Source organism: Teleopsis dalmanni, chromosome 2 (genome assembly GCF_002237135.1).
Source record: "Teleopsis dalmanni isolate 2A chromosome 2, ASM223713v2, whole genome shotgun sequence".
Classification (NCBI taxonomy): Eukaryota; Metazoa; Arthropoda; class Insecta; order Diptera; family Diopsidae; genus Teleopsis; species Teleopsis dalmanni.
In genome coordinates this window covers 174,651,724-174,677,588 of record NC_051847.1, presented here as the reverse complement: position 1 = coordinate 174,677,588, position 25,865 = coordinate 174,651,724, and the positions used below count along the sequence as shown (strand labels likewise).

The window sequence follows — 25,865 nt, the reverse complement described above, 5'->3', positions numbered from 1 at the left end:
TTTTATATGCATTTGAACTTCTCCAGAGAATTGTGCATACATGAAATTTTATTCTTTGTATTTGAAACCACTTTACGCTTTCTGTTTACAGTTTACAATTCAATAAAAATTTACAACACTTCTGGGAGCACAACAAAAATTTTAGCAAACCTCGCTACGACTGTTCCAAACATTCCAACAGTCCATTGAGTAAGGAATGCACGCAACTCCTTACAGCAACTATTAACTCTTCGTTTTGCTTTGCATACTCAACACTTCCGCTTAATAAGCTTTATGGGTTATCGATTTATCAATGCTGACATTAACTATATCGCAGCCAGCATTTATGTGTACATTAGCAGCAGCACTGAGACGTTCCAAACAGCTTCCACTGTTATTGTGGAAATCACAATGTGCAGCAGTTAGCAAGGGTTTCGGTGAATGTTTGTTGTTGTTGAGCAAATGATGAGTTTCGTTACGCTCTTCATCTTCATCTTCATCAGCCTCCACATCGATTGCCGGTTCATCTATATCGGAATCCACATCACTAGCTGGACGCAAGTAACGTGTTGGTGATGTAGTACTTAATAGCGACGCTGAGCCAGCAGCTGCCGCCAAACACCCCACGCCCTATACTAATGAAGGCAGCGGTGGACGTGGTGGGCTTGTGTTGCGTGCTGCAGCGGCAGCATAATACTGCATGGGATGATGATGTGGCGGTGGTGGTGGCACAAAACCAGATGCCGTACCATCATGATACAAGACCGGCACACGCACTAAACGTTGAGCCGCATGCGCCATATTTGCCATATTTGCTGCTTCAAGTTCAGCAGCCAGCTGACGTTTCCATTTGTTGCGACGATTTTGAAACCAGATTTTTACTTGCGTCTCTGTGAGACGTAGGGATGCCGCTAAACCGGCACGTTCCGATGAGCTAAGGTAGCGTTTCAAATCAAATGTGGACTCAAGTTGAAATACTTGGGCACGTGAGAAAACTGTTCTTGTTTTCTTTTTACGTTTAGTTTGATTTGAGTCACCATGTGGTGAAGAACTATCTGAAGGACCATCAGTACCATCATCCTCTTCGATTATTTCTTCACCTTCATCATCAGATTCATTCGAACTTGTTGGCAGCATGTAGCTTGAATTGGAGTGTGTTGATTGATGATTGTGTGTATGACCGCTGCTACTAGTCGGTGTTGAAGATTGATGTGGATGTGGAAGATGTGGATGCTGTTGTGAATTGTGATAACCGAGTGGAGAGGGTGATTTTGCGCCATTGTTATGATTATTGTTGCTGCTATGATTGGGACTCAACGATGTGGGCGATGAGGGATTCTCTGTTGTGTTTGTCGAGGAACTATCTGTAATGAAACAACACAAATTTGAGATTATTTTCTGCATACACTTAATTTACATATAAAGAGATTAGTAAAGTTTAAAAATTAAATAGAAATTTTAAATTGCAGCGATTTTATTAAGAACTTATTTCATATTAATTGTTTTATTTTTAAATTTTTATAAAATTTATACCCACACCTTGGCATACTTTTAATTTTCTTTGTACTTTTTTAATGCGCAGAATCTGTGAGAATTACTCAAGCTGAGTTCTATTCATTGTGCCATTAATGAAATTTAAATACAAGTGAGTGTTTGCGTAAATGTATCTTTTCAATATTTTATACACCACCTTTAAGTATATACAATTTTAGTGGTGGAAAATCTAATTACTTTTCTTTGTGGGCGTTTGTTTATTGCGCTAATGTTTGAATTATTCATTCTCTTAAGTGTTGGTGTTCAATGTCTTCTTAAAATGGCTGACAGCTGTTGGAATTCTTTGAGGTCATAATTAAATGACTTAATAGTATTGCACAAATTGAGGAATAAATAAATATTTAAAGATTTAGAAGGAGAAAAAATTTTTATGCGTTTTCAATTTTGGGAAATTTCTGCTATAAAATAAAAAAGACTTTGGCTTTTAATTTAGTTTTAAACAGAAGACAAATTTATTTGGAAAAGTTGAAAAAAATTATAGAATATATATAATTATATAAAATATATATAATATTTTATATATATATATTTTATATTTTATAATATTTTATATATAGAATATATATATAAATAAACTCAAACTTTTAATATATTTAATAAACATTTCAGTTAATATAATATATTTAATCGATTCCGCTGACAATATCTTTGAGTTTCTTAAATGACTCATTTTAAAATATATATGTATATGTAATAAGAAAAATAAGAAAAAATGTAAAATTTTTTGTTCTTATATTAAAAGTTAATTAAAAATTATAATATTTTTATGCTGTAAGTCGTAAAAATGTTTTTATATTTTTGTCTACACATTTACTGTTTTCATATTGTTATATTTCTTTGTTCAGAAACTTTTATTTTCTCAATTACAATTACTTAAATCTCTATATTTTTGTTAAAAATGTGCTCGCGTCTCCTTACTATCTTTTCCATATAAAAACCAGCTGATCACCTTAGTGATGCCATCTCGTTACGATTATTGATTTTATATCGTAACACATACACATTACTCTTTTGAATATAATCAGTATCAAAATTTGAAACTCTTAATTTTAATTGATACTTAAAATTAACATAAATTATTTTATTTTGTATTAACCAATACTTAAAACAGATTTTTATCTCACATGGATACTAAAAATGCTTTTTCTTTGTAGTAGAAAAAGTTACGAACTTTCTAACTTATTTGTAATGCAATTACCAAGCCAAATTTAAGTTTGTCCATAAAAATTTCTTATATATCTGTATTTTAAATTTATATAAAAACATATAAAAACATAAAAACATATAACAAACAAAGAGACAACTATCAATTGTTATATTTTATGCATTGCCGCGCATAGAAATGATTATATTTGGGTCCACATTGCGTATGAGCAATTAAATTATAAGTAATAAAACTAAACAAAGCTTAATACGTTTAAAAGAACTATTGTATTAATTTATTTTAATTTTTTATCTGATTATGAATCAATAATAATTATCGAATTAAGTAGTATAACATTATATAACATGCGTAAAACACATATTTAATTTTAGTAATTACTTATTGGTTACCTGATTTCATGCATATTTAGATAAAAATATTTATAAACATATAACATAAATATGTACATAACCAGCTCTTTTATTATAATTATTATATATATATTTTTATGTGTTTTCACAATTATGTATTGAAGCATGAACAGCGTATGCAAGCTTGGAAACCAACAAAGTAAGCACATTCCAAATATGATTAAAACGTGTTGGAACTTAAGGCCAATTTAGTATACATGAACAAATCAATTGCATTGCAGCTACTTAATGCAAGAGGCCAATTAAAAGGGCTTAAACTGTTGTTAATGCGCGAATTTGCATAACAATAAGCAATCGAATAATCCTTAACTATACAAAACTATTTATGCAAAGCAATTCGAATATTTAATTAGTCACTTCGATAAGCATACTCGTACCTATCTTATACACAAACACATTATAATGCATGTATCTATAAAGCAGATATTTACAAATTGCAATTTAGCCTCACACAGATACAAGATACAACAAAATGAAAATTAGTAAAATTTTACTAACGATTTATAGAGGCTTAAGACATACAGAGTCTTATAGCAAGCAAAGAGTTAAGAAAATTCTTTAAGGTATTAAAGAAGAACTAAAACTAAAACTAATTGCAACGATGTATGAATGAAATTTTGTGTTGTTTCGTTAAAGTCTTAATTTCTTAATTGACAAAGGAATTTTAAGTAGCACTTAAGTAAACTTCAACAACGATGTAAGAAATTCCAAAATTCCCAAAGGCATTTGAGGTTAAAACAAGCTAAACTCAATAGTCTGAAACCTACGAAATATTAAAACAAATACAAAGAAAAAAAATTAAAATAAAAGTATTTTAGTAGTAAAACATATAAGCAGCTTTCAGAAATGAAAAGAAAAAAATGCTATGCAAGTGAAATGTTTCATTAAATTAAGTAGCCTATTTGGTAAATATAGCAAAAATAATGATATTATAAAACAAAAGTAACAATTACTTAAATGGCAAAATTACTGAGTAAATGAGCTTCATTCATTTCGCTGCGGTTGTCGCAAATTAAATTAAAAAGCAAAACTAAAAGAACCAGAAAATGCATTGTCTGTGTTTTAATAACTTTATTAGGTACAACACACCACTTAGTACATATATAAAAATTAATGTATAATAGTGTATCTACAGAGTATTTATGTTAATATTAATACATTTTTACTGCAAGGAATACGCATGATTTCACATATGTGCGTTAATATACGCATAAATGCTCGTATTTTTCAAATGAAAGCGATTCCTCTGAGTCTGTTGGGATTGGTCGGTAATGTGGGTAAAAGCTCATCAATGACCACACAACTCAAAATGTCATTACAGACATCAAAGCATTCATTTTGCGGTTCATTATGGTCAGATAAGTGCGAGCACAAAGCAATGACTTCATAAATTTTGCAAAAGTGCGTAAATTTATTTTTCATTTTATTGCGAATACTTAAATGGAAAAATAATGTAAGTAGTTTAGCACTTGGAAATTATCACTCAAACGTAAAAGATTTTCTTCCCTCTACTAATTTTTATTTTATATTTAAGCACACACAGAAATGAAGTGATAATTAAGAGTTTTAGTAAAATCTTATTATACCATAAAAAGTATTTATAATTAGATTTTTTATATATATTATTTAGTCATTTAGTGGACATTAAGAGATTTTCAATCTAGCAGAATTTTATATGTATTATATATAGATAAGCAAATGACAGATAATCTCACGAATTACAGACCACGAGACTAATAATCTATATGAATACCAAATGTATTCTAAATACATAGATAAATGTTATTGACAAAGATTATCGTGGAAGATGGATCAAGAGATTTTTGACTTAACCAAATATTAAATATATTATATATAAAGAGACAAATTCGAATAATAGACATTCACGTAGAAGTTGAACTCATTGAGGTATTAAGAGCTAACTACTGCAAGACCCCACAGAAAAATTTTAAGGTTCTATATACTCTAAGACTATTGAATAGGTGCCTTCTCTCTCCATATCTCCTTCTGGTGCAGAAAATCAAAGCTTACCCACAACTTCAACATAAAATAATTTTCACTTAGGTTATAACATATATCGATTAAATTGTGTCTAATTAGTACAGCAACTATATTACATAGTGTGAGGAATATGTAGTGCATGGACATATGTTAGTCTGAATAACATTTAGTAACACAACACTTTCTAGAACAGCATTTAGAAAGTTTTACTTAAATTGTTAACGTCTTCTGGTGGAAACCGGATAATAATACAGCAGATAAGCACCTTTTTTTCTCATTTTACCCACAACCTCAACAGAAAATAATTTTCAGTCGGTATAGGTATACTCCAATTAAATTGGGTCTAATGTGTATAAACATAATGTAAAAAAAAAAAAATCAATCAGTTGCGCTATTTTTATGCGATTATAAGTACACCAAGGCACTTATAAAATATATATAAATATTTATATAAATATATAAAATAAATTAAATAAAACAAATTAGTAAATTTCGTTCGTTGGCATATACATGTGTTGTATAGTATCAAGAAATATCGTTAGCTTGAATTTTGATGAAACTTAAATAACTCCAAAACGGATTACTTTAATACAAATCAATTATTTACTATATATTTATTAGAATTTTTAATTGTATTTAATAATTTTCTTTTTTTTGTTCACAGATTAATATAGTATATAAAGACCCTTTTTTGTTCTACTCTTTTCGTTCTTTTTTTTATTAACTTCTCAATTTTTCGATCTTACTTTCTTTATTTTTCTACTTCATCTTCATTTTCTTCATTTTTTGCTTTTATTATCTTCAGTTTCCTCTTCAGTTTATTCTTAATTTATTTTTTCTTTCGATTTATACTTCCTTTATTCTCCTAATTTTTTTTCTTCTTCATTTTCCTGCTAATTATATACACTTTTATATTTTCGTTTTTATCCCATTAATTTTCTTAGTTATCTTTTCTGTGTGTTTTACTTGTGTTTTTCTAATTCTTATTTTTCGCATTTTTTCATTATTTCTATTTTTTGCTTACAAATTTGCTATTTTGACACATTTCTTTTTGTTTTGTACTTTTATCTGGAATTTTATTTTTCATTTCTTTCTAATCTTTGCTATTTATTTTCATCTAATATCGTTGTTGTTTTATTTTTTTTCTTATTTCTTCTAATTCTCATATTTTGCAACATTTTCTATTTTTTTTTATTTTACTATATTACTTATTTTTCGTCATCACTATTTTTTTTACTTTTAACATATGTTCTTTGGCTTTGTTAATTTCGCTTTCACACTCTTTGCCATTATTTTACGTCTTTATTTTTTACCTCTGTTTTTTTTTTTTTTTTGTAAATTATTATTCAATTTTTTTAGCGTAAAAATCAATAAATATCCTTTTAACGATTTCAAATAGACTTTTTTTTAAGAATGTTGTCCTTGGCATTGAAAACATGTTAAGGGTTTGTTTTCTCTTGAGGCATAAAGAGCATCTAAAGTTTATTTTAAGGTTCCAGATGATTCAGATAATACGGAATCTTTTGAGTTTTGAAGGATAATACAATTGACTAATAGACTCAAGTGTTTGTATCCTTAGAATCACCTTTATAACATTACCTAACCTAACATATATATTGTATGCATATCATTAATATCTTGATCTTATAACGCCTTAATTGTGCAAATGAATTTTGATATTGAAATTTTAAAAAAGGATAAGCTTTTTATAAATAGCAATTGTTTTTTAATACAAATTAATTATATACTATATTCAAATAAAAAAAATAGTTATCTTAAACTCTAATTATATATAAATGACATTGAAAATAGGTATATAAAGACTTGGTCCCAATATTAGCATTTTTTGCTTAAAAATAATTTTTGCTGAAAATTTCAAACACTTCTCTTTTTACTTAAAACATTTAATAGTGCTATTTTATATTCAATAATAGGAACAATTATAAAGTTAGTCTTGAATTATATACGATGACTTACAAATAAATAATATGCTGGATAAGGGCTTATTAAGCCCATCAAATATGTTGTATGTTCAGCAATAAACCCTATCATTATTAATAAAAACACAAAACTCTTTTCAGTATACACAAAAAATTATAACTTCTATTTATCTTCTATTTATAAATTTTCATTATTTTCTCGATAAGTATCTGTCATAATAAATAAACTACTACAAAGCTTATAGTTATAATAACATAAACTAAAGCGACTACATTTTGCTAAAAGGAATAAAGCATTCATCCTTCTTATCCAACACAAACTAAATAATGTTGTTGATGCAGTAGCTGCTTTCTATATTTATTAGCTTTTAGTATTCTGAACAAAATCGTGCAATCAAATTTCTCAAATTACAATTTATTCATACAATTACGTATCAGAAAAAAGTATATTACAAATAGCAGAATGAAAAGGATAATCTCAACTTACCATGAGTAGGACTATGAAAAGGCATACGTTGTGGCGCCCACGGCCAACCTGGAGGACAAAGCGCAGCATAACGACCGGCTAAAGCGCCCCATTGTGAAATGAAACCCAATCTACAATTAAAATAATACAGATATATATAAAGTTGTATTGAAGATACTTTATACATAAATATTTTAGTAGTAAATAAATACATATGTAACTTATAAATACAAATAATTGATTAATCGATATGGTACTATATAGTATATATTCTATCAGTAAATAGTAAATACATATAAAAGAATTTGACATTTATGGTAAAGTAATCCATAGTTCCACAGTTTGCTGTTTACATTTGAGATTGATTTTAATTTCGCTTTAACTATATAAAAATAAATTTATTTTATATAATATAATACTTCTATTAAAAATTATATTAGGATACTAATATGTACGCAGAAGTTTATATTTTTTACATGTAAACAGGAATACTCGCCTTTGGCGTTTTCTCAATGACTGAAAATCACAGAAGTATCTGTGTTTATATCTGTGTGTGTCTGCATATATTTGATTGTGTGTAATTGTATCTCACATACTCCATACTTATTGCAAGATACTTATAAACTTCTTGGCAGCTGTTGCAAATCTGCGCACCCCACACCCGTGCACTGCCACAAGCATCTTCGTCTTCAACTTAAAAGCATTCTAATAAATACATTTTATTTATTTATATTATGTGCTAAATCAAACTTTCAAGTCAGCTCGTTCAAGTGTGCACAAATGCTGCGAGAGTGCGAGTAGCTAAATAAATTTTAGGAATTCGTTACTTCAGGTTGACTTGAATTTATTGAAATGATGGCTGAACGCAGTACGCTTTGGAAGTCTGTAAGTCTGTAAGTAATTCGGTGAACGGTGTGTGAGGCAAAAAGTTTGTCTGTATAGCACAGGTAATTGAGGGTTGCTCTCGTAGGTTGGGGTTTGTTTTGTTATAAAGCACTTAAGTGATTTTGTTGAAGACTTTTTAGTTAGAAATTATTATTATTGCTCTTCTCTATACTCGTATACTATATGTGTAAGATAATGGGCAGGCAGATGGGTAAAGGTTAGGGGTTTATAGGTACAGTTTGTTGTCGTCGTTGAATGGTTTTAAATAACAGCTTATAACGCGTTGATTGAGATATTTATCTACTTATTGCTTTTATTTTAACAATGAAAAGTAAAATGTCGATAAAATTCTAGCAAAGTGAGGGGTAAATAATGAAAAGGGTTGCCTTGGATTATTTTTAAAATAAATAAAAGATTTGTTAAAAGTTGAAGTATACATAATACGATATAAACTTTAAGTATATAAAATGCATACAATATAAAAATTTTAAATTATTTTGAAGTTATTTTCAAACTTTAAATTTATAAACTTAGTTTATTTATGTTGTTTTGAAATCAGTTTATTAGAGTAGCTTCTTTTAAATTAAATAAAGTATATATTACTACTTCTTTAAAATCGCTTTCTCTTTATTATCAATTCTTATAATATATTTTTTTTTACCTCTTGACTAAATGCATTCATATTAAATACCTTTATAAGCTCTAAAATTCGTATTTAAATACGCATTTTTTAAATCCATTTAAACGCTTTAAAGCGACTTATTCCAACCCGAAAGTCTCACAAATCTTGAATTTCCTTTTAACTTGCTTATTGGCTGACACTTTAGTACTTAAAATTCGATCGTTTTGAACTTTGACATTTGAAATGTTTATTGTCATTTTAATGTCTGCATTTTGATATTATTAACTGTATTTATTGGGCTTTGCTTTTTAAACCATTAAAAAGTTCTCACAAGCATTAAAAGTATCTATTTGGTTCAATTTGATGCATAATGAAATCAATATTTTGTAATTGGAGGGTTGTTTGCTTTGGGGTGGTAAGGAATGTTTCTTATATATAGTAGGGTATTGGGTTCTTACATTAGCATTGTTTTCGTAAGTTACTTTGAAGTATATTTACAGATTTAATTTTTCAAAGTTTATATTTTTCTTATGAAGAAAACTTCTTAAATGGTAAAGATTTATTTAACTACAAGATTTTAGGTTAAAAATCGTTAACAAAACAATTTAAACCTTTAATATGAAGCAAGTAACTCCAATTTTCAAAATAATGACTTTTAAATATTATGAAATTTCAACTTATAGTTTAGACCAAGAAATACAACATCAAGAAAAATATTCTCACCAGTAGCATACGAAGAGATTATGAGATGGTTCGAGTTTGTGGTCAAAAAGTATTAAAAGTGACTATATTTTAAAATAATAAATAAATGGGAAATTAATGTATGTCTTCCCTTAATTAATGAGAAAAAAATTGATGTAATAAAGCATTTATTATGTATAATTAAATAAATAGGCTTTTTTTATAGCTTTATTTTCTTACATATTCCAAAGTATAATAATATTAATTCCATATATTATTTCCATATAAAAAAGGCTTTTATTACGTAGATGAATAATAAAAGGAGATTTTTGAACAGGAACAAAAATCTTAATATAAATCTTAGAATATGAGAAATACTTTATGGAAGGCTTTCTATAGAAGGAATGCGTTATTAGTAAACCAATTCTTGGTATTGGAGTACTACTACTGATACTGCTTAAAAATAGTTTTTTTTACAATATCAGCTACTATGATCTAATAATTTGAGGAGTCCAAGATTCAACTTGAATCGTTGTGCCACTAATGATGATGGTAACGATATAATAATCTTTCATCAACAAAGTGAGCCTATTCAATCAGCTCAACACATTTTCCATGGAAATATTGATACAATATACAATCAGTATTTGAGAAATCCAATAAAATACCATGAAAAATATTAGCTTATGCTAATCATATATTCACTTCAAAGAAACTGACAACATACCACACTAAACCACAAAGCAAAATAGTAATTCAAATTAAAGTCCCAGAACCATCTGAAGGGATAACAAAAATGTGACAGTGTGTAAACTTGCAGTCCATTTTACATTTAAGATAGAAAGCCTATGGCGTAAAAATAAGTAATAAAAAATCCATAAAATCAATTTTTAAGCCAATACTTTAAAGAGAAGAGAGGATAACATAAATGAAACCAATGAAGACAAGATATAGAACATAATATCCAGATTTTGAATGTGAGGAAAATAAAAATTCTTTTTAAAAATTGTGAGATGTGAAGGCTCTTTGTAAAGGAACAATAGTTTACCTTGGTATGTAATGTTATTATGATGATGGTTTATATATTGTGCTAGTACATATATTACAATTTGCAAGATATCGCAAATATTAAAACTCTCTCACAAACACATAAACATGATTTCACCTGATATCGCATTAGCGATCATATCTTGAAAACCTCTTATTTCCACTAGATTTTCAACGACTACGTATGCTATATATATTCGTACATAAATCACTCTTAATATTCTTCTTTTTATTTTTTAATTTAAATTTTTACTGTTAATCGAAAATGTTGCAAAACTAAACGATTGCAAATTGCATTTTTTCACTGCATTCAAGTGTGTTAACCTTTTTGACCACTTTCCAAGTGACCCGTACCCAGTTGGCCACAAAGTCGTCGACTGTGATTTCTTGTCATTTTGTGAATTTCATTTGTAGGTGTTGTGGGGTGTAAATGCAAGTGGGAAATTGACTAAGTAAATGCAATCTGACTACCGTAGCGACATTAACATTACCCTGACCTCTTTTCACCGGCCAAGGCAAGTTGCTATAAATCAATACATTCTACACAGTATCAATTTCAGTTTCAGTAAATATTTAAACAGACCCAAGAAATCAGTCATTCGTCACAAAGTATATTTTAAAGAATAAAATTTTTACATATAGATATATATATAATATTGCAATTATAATAAATATTTTTATTTATTTTTTAAAAATTTTGTTTATAAAAAATATAAATATAAAACTTAATTAAATAAAAAAGATTTTATTTAATTTTATTTAAAAAATTTAAAATTTAATAAAATTATTAATAATTATTTTTTTGTTTTTTTTTTATTATTCTTTATACTTATATTATTATCTTTTTCTCAATTAAGTAGCATATTGTCTTACTTTATGTTTTTTCTTAGAAATGAAATAAGCTTAGTAACAAGTGGAAATTATGACATTTTTATGGTTTCGTAAATGTTTCACTTTCTGAATGGGTTCATGTTTACATCGTCAATTTAGAAAAATATAAATCGGCTTTTATTTTTGTTAAATGTTGCAAAAAGAAAAAAAATTATAAATGCATTTAATAAAATAAGTAGAATTCAAAATTTTAAAACATATTTAATAATGGCCTCATAGAAACTATATTCAAACAGTAACTATACCTACATATATAATAATATTTATAATTATACATGGTATCACTTAGTAAAAGCCTGCAGAAAAATAAGTATCTCACAAAAAAAAAAATTGCCAAAAAAGATTTTCTCATATAATTAATACTAAGGTTTCCTAAGTCACATGACAACAATTACTCACATAATTGTTTGTTTTTGGTACTTATTTTATATGGATAAGTTTTGATGTGGGTTATAAATTTTTTTAAGTTAGTAAAAATTAGCTTTACTGCGATTCCAAAAGATTCCTAAAATTCCCAATATTTCACGCACTCACAGAAACTCAATATACAAAACTTTATTCAAATAGCTCATTCAATTAATAGGTAAATTCTCTGATTATCTAAACTGATCATTACAACTGCTTCGCTTAAAATTCGATAATGCCGAGCCTTTGTCAATGAGTTGTCTGATCTTGTCAGTATATAGCTGCCGTGACAAATACACATCTCGAGCAAGCAGACTTTAACGGAAATGAATTTACTCAAAAAGACTTGTGTATTTCCAATATTCACTTTTCTGATATTGATATTCCTCCAACAATAGCTAAATCGGTAATCTGGGTTGGCAAGAAACTCCAATATAAATAAAAATACTTGTCAAATCAAAAGACCTGGTCCAAATTGGATTAAGTTTCTACCAATCCACTGCTTCAACAAAAGTGGAACCAACTCAATAATATGATATTAGTGCTGATAGGTTCTACGTATTTGGAAAGCATGCAATAAAACTTAGTCTACTCTCTAAATACTTTTGTTGGGGCTGTCCATTATTGCTTTCGGGAACATTTAAAATTAAAATTAATTTAAAAATTAAGTTTAAAATTTTAAACATTAAAATTTTCTAACTGACAGAGTTATTTTTTATAATAAGAGACATAGTCAAGTTCATAGACTGGTCAGATTGGTTCCCATCTATATGAATAGGTAATTCCAACCTTCTAAAAGAAAAACCAAGCGTACGCTAGTTATTCGAAACTGTTACTTTTAAGATGGCTTTTCAAGTGTGGCGTTAAGTGAGCTTCGATTTACAAGAATGTCACTTCAATATATAATTTATATTTTACTTATAATATAAATAAACATAATATTATTAATATGCCGAGTTATCGGCATATAAGTATGCTTATAAATATAAGTTGAATTAATTTATTTTGTCGTGTTTTAAATTTTTGATTTTAAAAACTTCTCCTTTTCCTACTTCCAATAGATTTATTATTTTTAATTAGGTCATCTCAAAATTTTTTTATAAACTATTTGTTAAATACCGATTATTAACAAACTTTCTTAGGACCTATAATGAGAAATATTTAGCAATATCCGTAAAAACTACATGCTAAGCTAAATTTTAATTATTTGAAAATTATTAATTTAATTTCTGAAACAGACTAATTAGTAATTTAATCAATTAAAACACTTCTTTAAGTAATTAATTTTTGAAAAAATTTTTTTGTATTATATAGTCATCGTCAGGTTACTGAAGATTATTTGAAAATATTTTCTTGCTTTTGAAATTTTCTTACTTTTATTCACTTTTTTATTTGAAATAAACTTTAGTCTTGAAGACATAAATTTTGAATGCATATAAAATTAATTACTTATTTAAATGGAAATCCTTGAGTTCTTTCATTTACTAACACCAATTGTCACACGTGACTTATTCCTATTGCCATCTACTCAATATCAGAAAGTTTTGCACAAATGTCACAAAACAAAAGACTTAAGATACTTTATACAGCGGCTTATCTACACCACAGTGAATGAGGGAACAAAAGCATTTAAGATTTATTTTATGAAAAATATTCATAATTTTTTTGAAACTAATCCTACTTAACAATACGCTGAATGTTGCAAATTAAGGTAGTCATGTCCTGCTACATTTCACTTCGAAAGGTAGATCCTTTACCTTAAACTGCGCTATTGGCTTTTATGCGTGCAGTCAAAAGGAAAACCTACTGATCACAATTACAATTGATTGCGTTGTGTGGTGGGTAATCTGCGGTCCTGGCTGAGAGCATTCGCCAGCACTTATGAATTGATATTGAGCTCAGTAGGTTGGCACTTGAAACAAAATGTCAACAAATTTTTAAATTCATTTCGAATATAAGTAACCAATTAGTAGTTAAGTCGTTTACACTAGAATGGACAAATGCTGTTTAAAAATTTGAATAAAAATATGAGTACTTCAAATGCAACAAAGAAGAAATCAAATTAATTTATAAATCTATTAACAATTGAATTGCAATAAAATAATTTGAATCTTGTGAATCTTATGTGGAAAAATAAAATCTGTGAGAATAGATATGTAGAAAAAATCATTTACATAAAAACCTTTTCTTCTACATTTAGTTTATTAATTTTCTTGTAATTTTTGCACTTCAAAGCAACTTGTTAACAACATTTCATTTTCTTTTCTTGTTTTTATAATTTTCATATTTTCATTCATCACATCTCTCACTTGTTAGTAATGTTTTTGAACTCCACTCTTAGCAATTTTTGCAAAAACCTTTTCAACCGCAAAAGTCCACCGAGCAATTCATTAAAAATTACATTTTAACTTGGGGGCTTAAAAATTCTAAATATTTACTGTTTTAGCCCTTTGTTGGGGTTGTTTTTACTGCTGCCCAAGGAAACGTCACCTTTTCTAACTAAAATGCGGGGGAGAAATGTGTGTGTGGCAGGAGAAAATGTTGTTATTTTAATGTTGACAAACCCCATTTGCAACTCCAAGGCACAACGGTTTACCTTACCTACTGGAATTTCTAACTGGCAAAGGCGCCTTTTAAATGGCTTAGGCAAACATGGCTACCGCCACGTTTCCGCCACAAATGACACCAATGAAAATTTATACCAACATTTTACCATTGGCAAAGTAAATTTGTATTTATTTCATTAAAGGAATATGAAAACAGAAACCAACAACAAAATACAAATAAATTAAAAAGTCATTTTAAAACGATAAACAGGAAAAGATATAAATTTCTTTAAACATTGCGGGAGAGCTGAAGCAGAAAGGTTGAAGATACTGGCATTTAGATATTACTTTGATTTAAGTAATTAGCACAACAAATAGCTACAAGCTGTTTTGACATTATAGTGACAGTTTATGGACGCAGGCGAAGAAGTAATAGAGAGAATTAAAACATAAATTGTCATAATTTATTTAGAAAGGTATTAGTAGGATTCTTTGAAATCTGAGCTTGAATTGAGAAAAGTCATAAAACAATGACTACTTTGATATTAAAAAGGTGTATTAATAATAGGATGTTGAACGAGGTGGAAGGAATGGAACGGTTTTAAAGTATAAGAACTTTTAAAGTATAGACCAAAGTTAAATTGTACCTTTAGTATAACACTAAGATATTTGAGATATATTCATTTGAAGTACCACAGATAGACGCAAATGAGAGTCCATTACGCAAAACTACAAAGTCACTTAAGCCCACAAAATAGACCTATTGTAGTGTACCTGTTTATAAAAGCATAATATTGTTATGCAATTACGTGGTGACATAGTTTCTAACCCTTTCAAAAAAGAGCTAGAAAGAGAGAAGTTTTATTTATAATCTAGAAACAGTTTTGTAGTTTCTATAAAATTGATATATTTTTATTTGAAATACCATAGATAAACACAAACCATTCAGTTAAGTCCAATTGACAAAGAGTAATGGACCCATTATAATACGAAAGTTAATAAGGACACGATAACGTTTTGAGAACTGAAATAAGAATTAGAAACAAAGAAACCCTAATCTAAAAATCGTTTTGTCATTTCAATAAAAGTGATATGTTTTTATTTGAAAAACTATAGATACATACAAATGACAGTCCAATATACAAACAGTTAGGATTACTTTAGCATTCGAAATGGACCCATTGTAATACCATAGTTTATAACTTTGGTTATAAACGCAACGATAACGTTTTAAGAACTGAAATAAAGACCTAGAAAGAAAGAAGCCGTAACCTAAAAACCATTTCGTCATTTAAATAAAATTCGCACGTATATGTTAGTTATATCAGACAAACATTTGATAAAGACTAATTCCAGAGTAGTTATATGCCTCAAAGAAGATATTCGACTTCAAAGAAGTGCTGTGCACGTTCTTCCTTTTACTCTGACTTACAACGACGATAGTTAAGGAATCCCTTAAAAAAAGCTCTAAACATCGATATACCTACCGATAAGACATGGTTCTATTAGTAAGGCGTTAGTTTAAACCTGTAAATGTATGCCCTAAATATATATTCGCCGTATTAAAAAAGCAATATATAATAATTCATTGTATATACTTTCACTATAAATTCATAAAAGTTCCTTCTTAACTACTAATTTGTAAGCAGCACGTGCATGTTCTGCTGTCACATACTAGTACATTATGTCCTTATGGAATAACCGCAAAAATTAAAAGGTTTGACATTTAATGCCGCAATCTGATGAGATAGTATCTTCACAATTTTTATATTGAAATATTAGTTTTTAATAATTTGAGTCTTTTTTTCCTGCCAGCAATGTGGTTGGTGACAACATATTTTCCCATTAAACGTTAAACAGCGCAAGTCAATTCCCAATTGTGTTGAAAATGTATCCTTTCATGACGTCTGCCAGGACAATGCAGAAAATAAATATAAAATCAAGATAAGCACTGCATTCATTGGTACGTTTCATATACCACGTTGCAGGAGCAATAGTAAGAGCAGTATAATACTCTTTTTTTCTGTACTTAAATACAAATCAAAAGCAATTTTCCACTAAATGCCTTGCAATAACGAAGCGGGAAAACGGCGTTAATCCCCTTTGATAGATAAGATTATAACTTTATAAATGCGAGCGACGCATTGAAATGAATTTATCTGCACAAAGAATAAAATTGCAATTGGATTGTAATTACTATGTAATTATATTGTATTTGCTCATGGCAAATGTGTAAATAGACAACAAAACGGGTAGACTGGTATTACTACCAGTAGCTACAATTGTAGCTAAGGAAGCATAGAGTGCTGAAAGGTAGCACTTTGTTGCTATAAGTGCTCAACAAAATAAAAGCATTAACATGACATAAGGCAGTACATTTTTTTTTTCAACTGACATTCAGTTATATTTCTCAATGGGTGTGTATGGATTTTATATCTGTGTATGTGAATTATATGCAGCACCCTTCCATTTACTATTAGAAAAATATGTACGCTTTGTTACAGTCTTTCAGGCTTGCAGTAATTTACGTTTCAGGAAAACGTACTAGTGTAACTGATTGTTTGCTTGTATTTGTTGCATATTCTCAACCATATTGAATTACAAAAACCTCGTACCAAGCTAGGAATATTCTAAGGATTCCTCATTTTAATTGTCTACGGTTAAAAAATGCTTGTTAGATGGTTTAAATAGAACTAATAAATAAAAAAAATAATAAATTCGTATGTATGTATTTATTTTTAAATTATTGTAATTATCCTTTGAATAATATGAAACGACTTTCTTACAAAAAAAAAATTTAATTACTGTGTTTTATTCAATTTAATTTTAATCAATTAAATTAATTACATTTAAGTACGTTTTATTAGTTATTGAGGTATTAATATTGTTTTGAACAAAAACAAATTTATTAATTCTTATTTATGTCGGTATACATATATTCAATATTTAAATATTTTAGCTAAATTAATGAAAAATACCAATAGATGTTCAAAGACTTATTCAAAACCGATCGTAGTTAACATGGGGAAGTCACAATTCATCTACACTGAGAATTCTTCTATGTAAAATTAAAACCAGTGAGATAAAATTCATGGAGGTTTTGAGTGGACTGCCAAATTCATTTTAACCAATATTGCAGAAACAGTGAGAAACAAAACAAAAAAACTAATAAAATGCTCCCTTTGGTAATGAGAGTGATTTATAATTCTCATCTTGCAAAACCAACTTTTTTATATATAGCTTTATGCCTCCTCTACTAATTATGGATTTCGTTTAATATAATAATGTGTTTATTAGCATAAGCATGAAATTGTGGAAATAAACTTTCATTGCTGTTATTAATTAAAATTTTTGTATTATATAACCATAATTACGATTTTAATATTGGAATGAATGAAATATTGAAATATAAGTGACAGCATTATCTATAAAATTTACATAAAATAACAAACCATAAGCAAGAAAAAAACCAATTTAGCACGTCCAATACAAAGAACTAGCAATCATGATTTATAATTCGCATTTCGTAGTTTTATATCGCATAAATTTATAAATTTCGTTTAATATATTATAAATTTGTTAAAAAGTGAAAAAGAGAAGCAGTCTTGAAAGTGTTATTATCTTTATTATTAAATATATGTTAGTTATTCAATTATCCTAATTATGGTTTTAGTATTCGAATGAAATTTAAAGTAAACAAAGTTCCGCTACTCTAAAGACAACAGATACGTTGATGTATCTAGTTGGTTGGTTTTATTATAGACGGAGTTTTCGCTTCTGTCCAAGTAGCGCATAGGAGGCACCCTTTTGATACCACACTTTCATTAAAATACATTAGTTTTTCAAGGTTGAAACGAATCCCTACGTTTTTGAATATCAATGTTTGGGATGTCCGTCAGAGTCTTACGTTTATGAAGATTCATAGTGCAAAGTCTTAGTTATGCCATACCTTATATCTAATTAGAGTTATTATAAATCAATATTTTTTAATTTAAAAAAATTTTTTTTTAATTAGAACAGTTTAAAGGAAATAATTTATTTTCACACTATCATTGTTTAACGTGATTATTAGCTTTTATAGATAGCACAGTGAAAAGATCGTTGGAGACCATATAACTAAACTGTATTTTTAATCAATATTTGCAGCCTCTAGAGATACTTAAGTTTTATTTGGCAGTTTTTTTGTCAATAAATAAATTTTTGAACTAATTAAATTAAACTTTATACATACTTAAATAAATAAATATACATACTTCAGTGAATTAATATGAATTAAATCGACTAATACATAATATTAGTAATATACATAATAATATTAACTACATGTAAGGCCCATACCTAATACTTTAGAAAATGAGGTTTAATTTGTTAATAGATATGTGTAATTAATTTGAAGAATGGTGCTTGGAGTATTATTTAAATTGATCGAAGATTCCACTTTTTTGGGAGCTGAGTAGACTCGATATTTTTTTTATAAAACTATCATAGTACATGAAGTAGTGTTTGATCCAAGTGTTCGAATAAGACTAAACTTAATTTAGTCAAACAGTTCTTGGTACATGAAGTAGTGTTTGATCCAAGTATTCGAATAAGAGTAAACTTGAGTTGATCAAACAGTTCTTGGTACACCCAGTAGTGTTTGATCCAAGTGTTCGAATAAGAATAAACTTGAGTTGGTCAAACTCAAAGTTCTTTTTTGTTTTTTTGTTTTTATAAATGTTAATTTTTTTTTTAATTTAATCAAGAAAAATCTCTTGTCACTTTTAAGCTTACGCCTATTTCTCTGTTTATACATATGTGCTCTGAGAAATTGGCATAATTTTTTACCAATGATCAAAATCGATTAAAGTAAGGATATGGATGTTTTCTTTTGTTCCTTACATAAGTGTCAAATGTATATATCCATCTTGCTACAAGAAAGCTAAAAATTAATGAGAACTCAATTCGGTTTAAATTGAGAAACTTATCCTATTTTGGGCCGTAGGTCTTCGGATAATACATATATTGCACATATGGTAATACAACAAACCAAAGTTCTGTAGGAATATATTTGTTACTATAAAATTATATTAATGATCATATCTGAATCATATTGGTATTTAGCGGATCAGTACTGAGAGATACATATAATATATATATAATCCTTTAACTTCTAGGAGGAGCATAGAGCTGCATATAATATATAATAAAACAAAGCAAAGTTCTGTAGGAATTTATTTTATACTATCAAAGTTTATGTATGATTATATCTGAATCATATTGAAATTGTTTTACTATAGTTACTTTGATGTTAAATAATTTTAAAATTTTTAATGATTTGTTTATTTTAATCCATTAAAAATGAGCTGTCAACATTTAACGATTCGCGTCAAAAAGTGAATGTAATAACTAAACTGAAACCAAACAAAATTAAGTGCTCTTTTAACTTTTAACCTTCCTTGAATGAATCATGAATCACTTTATTAAGTGAAATAACACGCATAAGAAAAAATACGAGACTACATTAACTACTCGCCCCGTAAATACACACAAAACTACAGCAATTCATGCAGATACATTTAATTAACGGTTGAGCTTATCAAGCAAGCGGACAGACATGAAATCCTTAACAAAATAATGCATCAAAAAGTGTATAAATAAGTATATAGTGAAGCCAAACATACAATTTAAGAGATCATAAACTGATAATAATACCCAAACGTAGCCACACGTCAAGGTAAGCGCCAAAGAAGACACGCGTGCGCACTCAAACGGTGCGATCTTCCATGCTGCTACCGACTTTGCCTTGCTCCATATACCGGTACAACGTGTAAGAATCAGCACCGCGCAGCACCGACCGTGTGCCGTCATTTTGCTCCTTTGTTTCGTTACTGAGATCCCCTAAATGCCTGCAGTTAAGCAGACTTTACGGCACTGTTTCAAGATCCTTATCTACCCACGTAGGTAAGCATTGCCGTCCTTTTTTCGGCATGCGTGGCTTCTTTTAATGAAATGAAAATGATCATCATTTAAACTTTTTATAAATTTAAATAAATTTCATTATTAATCCCTACCAAAAAAATATATTACCTTCCATTAAATGGGTATAGTGTATAGGGGGAGATATAATTTAAGTGAAACACAAATATTTTTTATTCAACACATTCGTTAATCGCTTGACGTAATTTGATCTTTGATTATGAATTTTAACATATGAATAGTAAGGATAGGCGTATATATAGTGAAAGGATATGTTTTATAAGGATACGTCATTAATGGACTGCTCATTTGTGCCTCTGCTTCTCTTTCTCTTACTTTCGCCGTCACTTTATATAGCAGTTAAGTGACCTTTCATTTAATATAATATGCATATAAATAGGTCAGTGCGTATACTCATGTATGTCAGTGTTTTTTATTAAGGGTCGAAGAATTATAAGGGTATATTCAAGTTTGATGTTTTTTTATTTGATTATTTTTTAAATAAGGGAATTTTTATATTATTAACATATTGCAATGTTATTTTGTGTTTATTTATTTAATGAATAAAATTTCGATCAGATGTTAATTTTTTTCTTCAAGGTAATTTAATAGCCCAAGTAAATTTTTTTTTATATAAAAATGAAATTGTTTCTGAATATATGTCCATTATTATATAATATTTTTTTTAATTTATCCTGTATTGCAATTAAATATCAATAAATACTTTAATAAAAAAAAATTCAAACCATGATGTATTATTGTCATTTATATTTAAAAAATTTAATTTTTACTGTTTGTTTTGACGAAACAAACTAAATTTTTGAATAAACTATTGGTTTTAATATATTGGTTTTTACCGAACAGTAGTAAAATTGCAACAACAAAAATTTTTTTATTATTTATAATAAAATAACTACGATCAGCCAAAAATGCAATTAATTAAACATAATAAGAAAAATTGGTTTATTGCAATTTTACTACTATTTAGAAAAATAAAAAAGAAAAAGGTTTAAATGATAAGAAAAATTTAATTAAAATAATAATTTTGAATATTATTAAATAAACAGTAATATTCAATAATTATTATTTAATTTTAACAAGACTTTCGATCTTTACTTTTTTTACGCCTAGTAAAAATTAAGTAATAATTTTAATTAAAAGTTAATTGTAATTGTTCCCTTTTTAAAAATTCATAAAAGACTACCAAATTAATAAAACATATTAATAATAAGAAATAAATAATAAAACAAATACATATAATTGATAACATTGTAAATATATACATAATATACATATAAATAAATATACGACTACATTAAATATATTAAATATAGTAAAATATGGAATATATGGTATATGAAAATATAGTAAAATAAAATAATTAATTAATTCAAATTTTTTAGATTTACCTAACTTTTATCTTAAGGATTCACTACAAACTCAGACGGCTTAAATCATATATCATCTGTTAATTTTCTAATATCTGAATTTATAAAAATTATGATAACTTACACTCTTTCAACTATTAAAAAAATACGGTAAATCAAATCGACTCCCCCCCCCCATGTCGGTAAAGATATGTTTTTAAAAATTTTTATGCCAATGAACGATGAGATCATATAAGACCATAAGTATCAACTGGATCTTAAAAATTACTCCAGTAACGACTATTTGCGTCTGTTTTTAACCAATATTTAAGAGAGATCAATAAAAGTTTATTTATAGATTGATCAAGAAGAAACTTCATATACTCATTAAAATGAATGAAATTGACTAATTATATCTCATATATACTGAACAAACACAGCTTGTTTTTCATAAATTTTCATTAAAATTTTTAGTTGATGTTTGATATGCAGTGACCATATTTGGTGTACTTATGATATTGAATCCAGATAAATACAGATATATATATTTCTGCTTTCAAAACTTTATTTTTTATACTAAGAATTACAAATAAATAAGCGCAAGATAGATATAGATAAATATAGAAAGAAGTGGGCAGGTATAGCTACATATAGATAAATATAGACAGATGCAGATGGATATAAATGGAAATTGATATATATATATTAGATATATATAGATCGATAAGTAAATATTGATATATATGGATAGATATGGATTGATTTTGATGGATATTGCTAGGCATATAGATAGAAATAGATGGAAATAAATAGATATAGATAAATATAAATAGATGCAGATAGACATTGATGCGCATATATAGAATTAGATAGAGCTAGATATAGGTAGATATAAATTAATATAGATTCATATAGATTGATAAACATAGATATTGAAAGATATAGACTGGATATATATAGATATATGGATTAATACAGATTGAGGAGTATAGATATCTATAGATACAGATAAATATAGAAAAGCATTGATGTAGAATTTATGTAGGTCAATGTTTAACACAAAAATATATGTTAAGTATCAACACAAATGATCTTTAAGATCGCTGTGGACCACAATGGCACTATAACTAACCATCATAATAAAACATATTTATAAATATAGTAATAATTGGTTAATTTAAGTAAAGATAATAGAGTTACATTAAAACAGTTAGTTCCACATATAATTTAAAACATACTTTGTTTTTATAAATTTAAAGGCTTTCGTTAATGAATTTAAATATTTTCTAAATTATTTTTTATGAATTTCATAACAAAAGATGTTATCGTTAATCAAAACTAGCATATTTAAAATATATTTAAAATAGTGATTATTTTGTAACTTCTCAAAATTCTCAAATGTCTACATTAAGTAGAGCAAATATCTTTCTTCGTAGAATTTCTGCACAATTTGAGCCGAATTAGTTTTGGTTTCATATATCCTAGTAAACATGGAAAGTAAATCAGATAATTCCAAATGAATACTTGCTCAATATTATGAGGATCCAGTTGCAATCTTATAGCAACAGCAAGACAAATTTTCTTCTCTCATAATAGAATTGCAACAAATATTTTCTCAATAATAAGATCTTACTTGACCTCAAATAAGAAGATTTTAATCGCTTAAGTCTAAAACCAAAACCGGCTAAAAACAATATTCAAAGTAATGTTTTCAAGTATCCTTTTACTGCCTTTTACAAAGGATATAAATAAAACTGTGTACAATATTTTTTTTTTAATTACTGCAAAGTGTACAGGTGAATTTGATCCTTTTTGGAGAAAAAAATTTAACCAAAAACCAAACTTGACTTTCGTTTAACAAATAATGAAGTTTTTATATAATCGCCTTTTTATATTTTTCTTTATAAATAGAATTTACATAATTATAATTTTGAATGTCTTTTAATAACATTTTTCTTTGGGTTTTGTGTTTTATTATATGATGTATTCTAAATATTTTATTAATATTATTACTGCAATTAATAACTAACTAACGGCTGTGTGGAAAATAGTATAGATGCTTTATAATATTTATTTTTGAATACAAATACATAAATGGAATCTAATCCATTCTATCATAATATGATTTCGAAATGTCTAAGTATCTGAACCCTCTATTATGTCCTATTAAATTACTAAATTACTATTTTTCTTAAACTTTAAATACAATAATAAATAAATATATAAAAGTAATTGACATTCTTAAATAGAAAAAATACATCAATTATTTTATAAAAAAGATGTGTGTACTTCTAAAAATAGTGGTTAATCTTTTTTATTTAAATATAAAATTTGATATTAATTATATAACAATAATATAATAATAACATAATCGTTTTATTAATACCCAATGTGATAATAATATTATAAAAATATAATAATAATATGTTATTAAAATATAATATTATAATAAATAGCTAGTAAAAATAATATATATAAAAAAATAAATATAAATAAATAAATAAAATTTGGTGTATTAATACGAATAAATAAAAATAAAAAAATAAAAACAAAAATATTAAAATTAAGTGAATTAAAGGAAATAATAATAAATAAACAAAAATAATTTTAAAAAAATTAAATAAATAATAAATTGCACATAAAAAAAGAATATTTTTAAATGCACAAAAATAAAAATTCAGTTTATAAATATATAAAATATATAGTATTATATTGATAATAACAGTAATATATTAATATTATTATCAATGTCAATGTAATATTCCATGTAATATATACAAATAAATAAATGCATAAAAGTAAATTAATTCACAAGAATATATATTTACATATTTGTCTTTTTGTACACATTTATATGTTTCAATAATCTTTTATATTTTATAGTTACAATCTTAGTATTTTGCAAATTATGAATTAAAATATATTGGCTTTGTAATATTACAAAAGTGTATTGAAAATTTTATACCTATATTAAAAACCATAAATAAAGTTTAAAGAACCCAATACTTTTTAGCCCAACTAAATATCAGCCTATTCAAAATCTTCAAAATAATTTCCATCTCACATCACATAACTAAAGTAAGATAAGTAATCCAAGAACTCTATATATTCCATACTTATAATCACAAGCAATAACGAATAACTTACCTTGAAAGCATAGCAGCATCCTGTGGACCACCACTGCCTGGTTGTGGCAGATGTGGTATTGGTGTAATAAGAGTAGCCACATTATTATTATTTGCACATTTCTTTGCTGGTTCATTTCGACTTAGAATACTCGATATGGAAAAGCTGGTGAAACCGTTACCAGTGGTAACCTTATTGCTTTCATTACCATTATTACCATTTGAATTTGCTAAATTCTGACTACTGCCGTTACTATCACTGTTATTGTTACTAATCAGTTTATTGTTATTATTATGCACCAACGAAGTGACCTCATCACCATTGTGTGCTGGTGATTTAGGTGCCATAGCAGCCATAGCCGGTGGACTAAAACGTTCCGTAACCGCAGCTAATTGTGTTACCGCCGTCGGTGTAACTGCATGCTGTAGCAATTGCTGATGTGCTGGGTGAGCAGGATGTCCTGGGTGAAGATGACCAAAGGTATGCAAAGCATGATGTAAGGCCACTGGATGCCCACTTAAGCTATTTAGATGATGTTGCAAATGATGATGCAATACCGTCGGCGGTACAGCACTTAACGCAGCAGTTGGACTATGATAGTTAGCATTCGAAGTAGGTGTTCCAGCTGCTGTTGTTGGTGTTGAAGTAGTTGATGTTGGCGCGCTACCGGCTGATGGAGCTGGAGATATGCAACGCATAGGGCTATCACGCTCATTACCACAGCCTGTCGGACTTGGTTCCGGGCTTGAGACGACGCTTATGTCAACTTCAGCTTCAGAAGTAGACATTTTAAGTGTTAATGAATGTATTATTTTTTTCAAG

General features: G+C 27.5%; 1 protein-coding gene across 1 annotated transcript; it reads right to left on the bottom strand.

Moving 5' to 3' along the window:
• LOC119681444 (homeobox protein Hmx) lies at window positions 1–25,865 on the bottom strand. The gene is made up of 3 exons (XM_038094634.1): window positions 25,065–25,865; window positions 7,537–7,646; window positions 1–1,343 (listed from the first exon to the last, which is right to left on the bottom strand). The coding sequence occupies exons 1-3, from the start codon at window positions 25,829–25,831 to the stop codon at window positions 610–612; spliced, it is 1,611 nt and encodes a 536-aa protein (XP_037950562.1). The 5' UTR covers window positions 25,832–25,865; the 3' UTR covers window positions 1–609.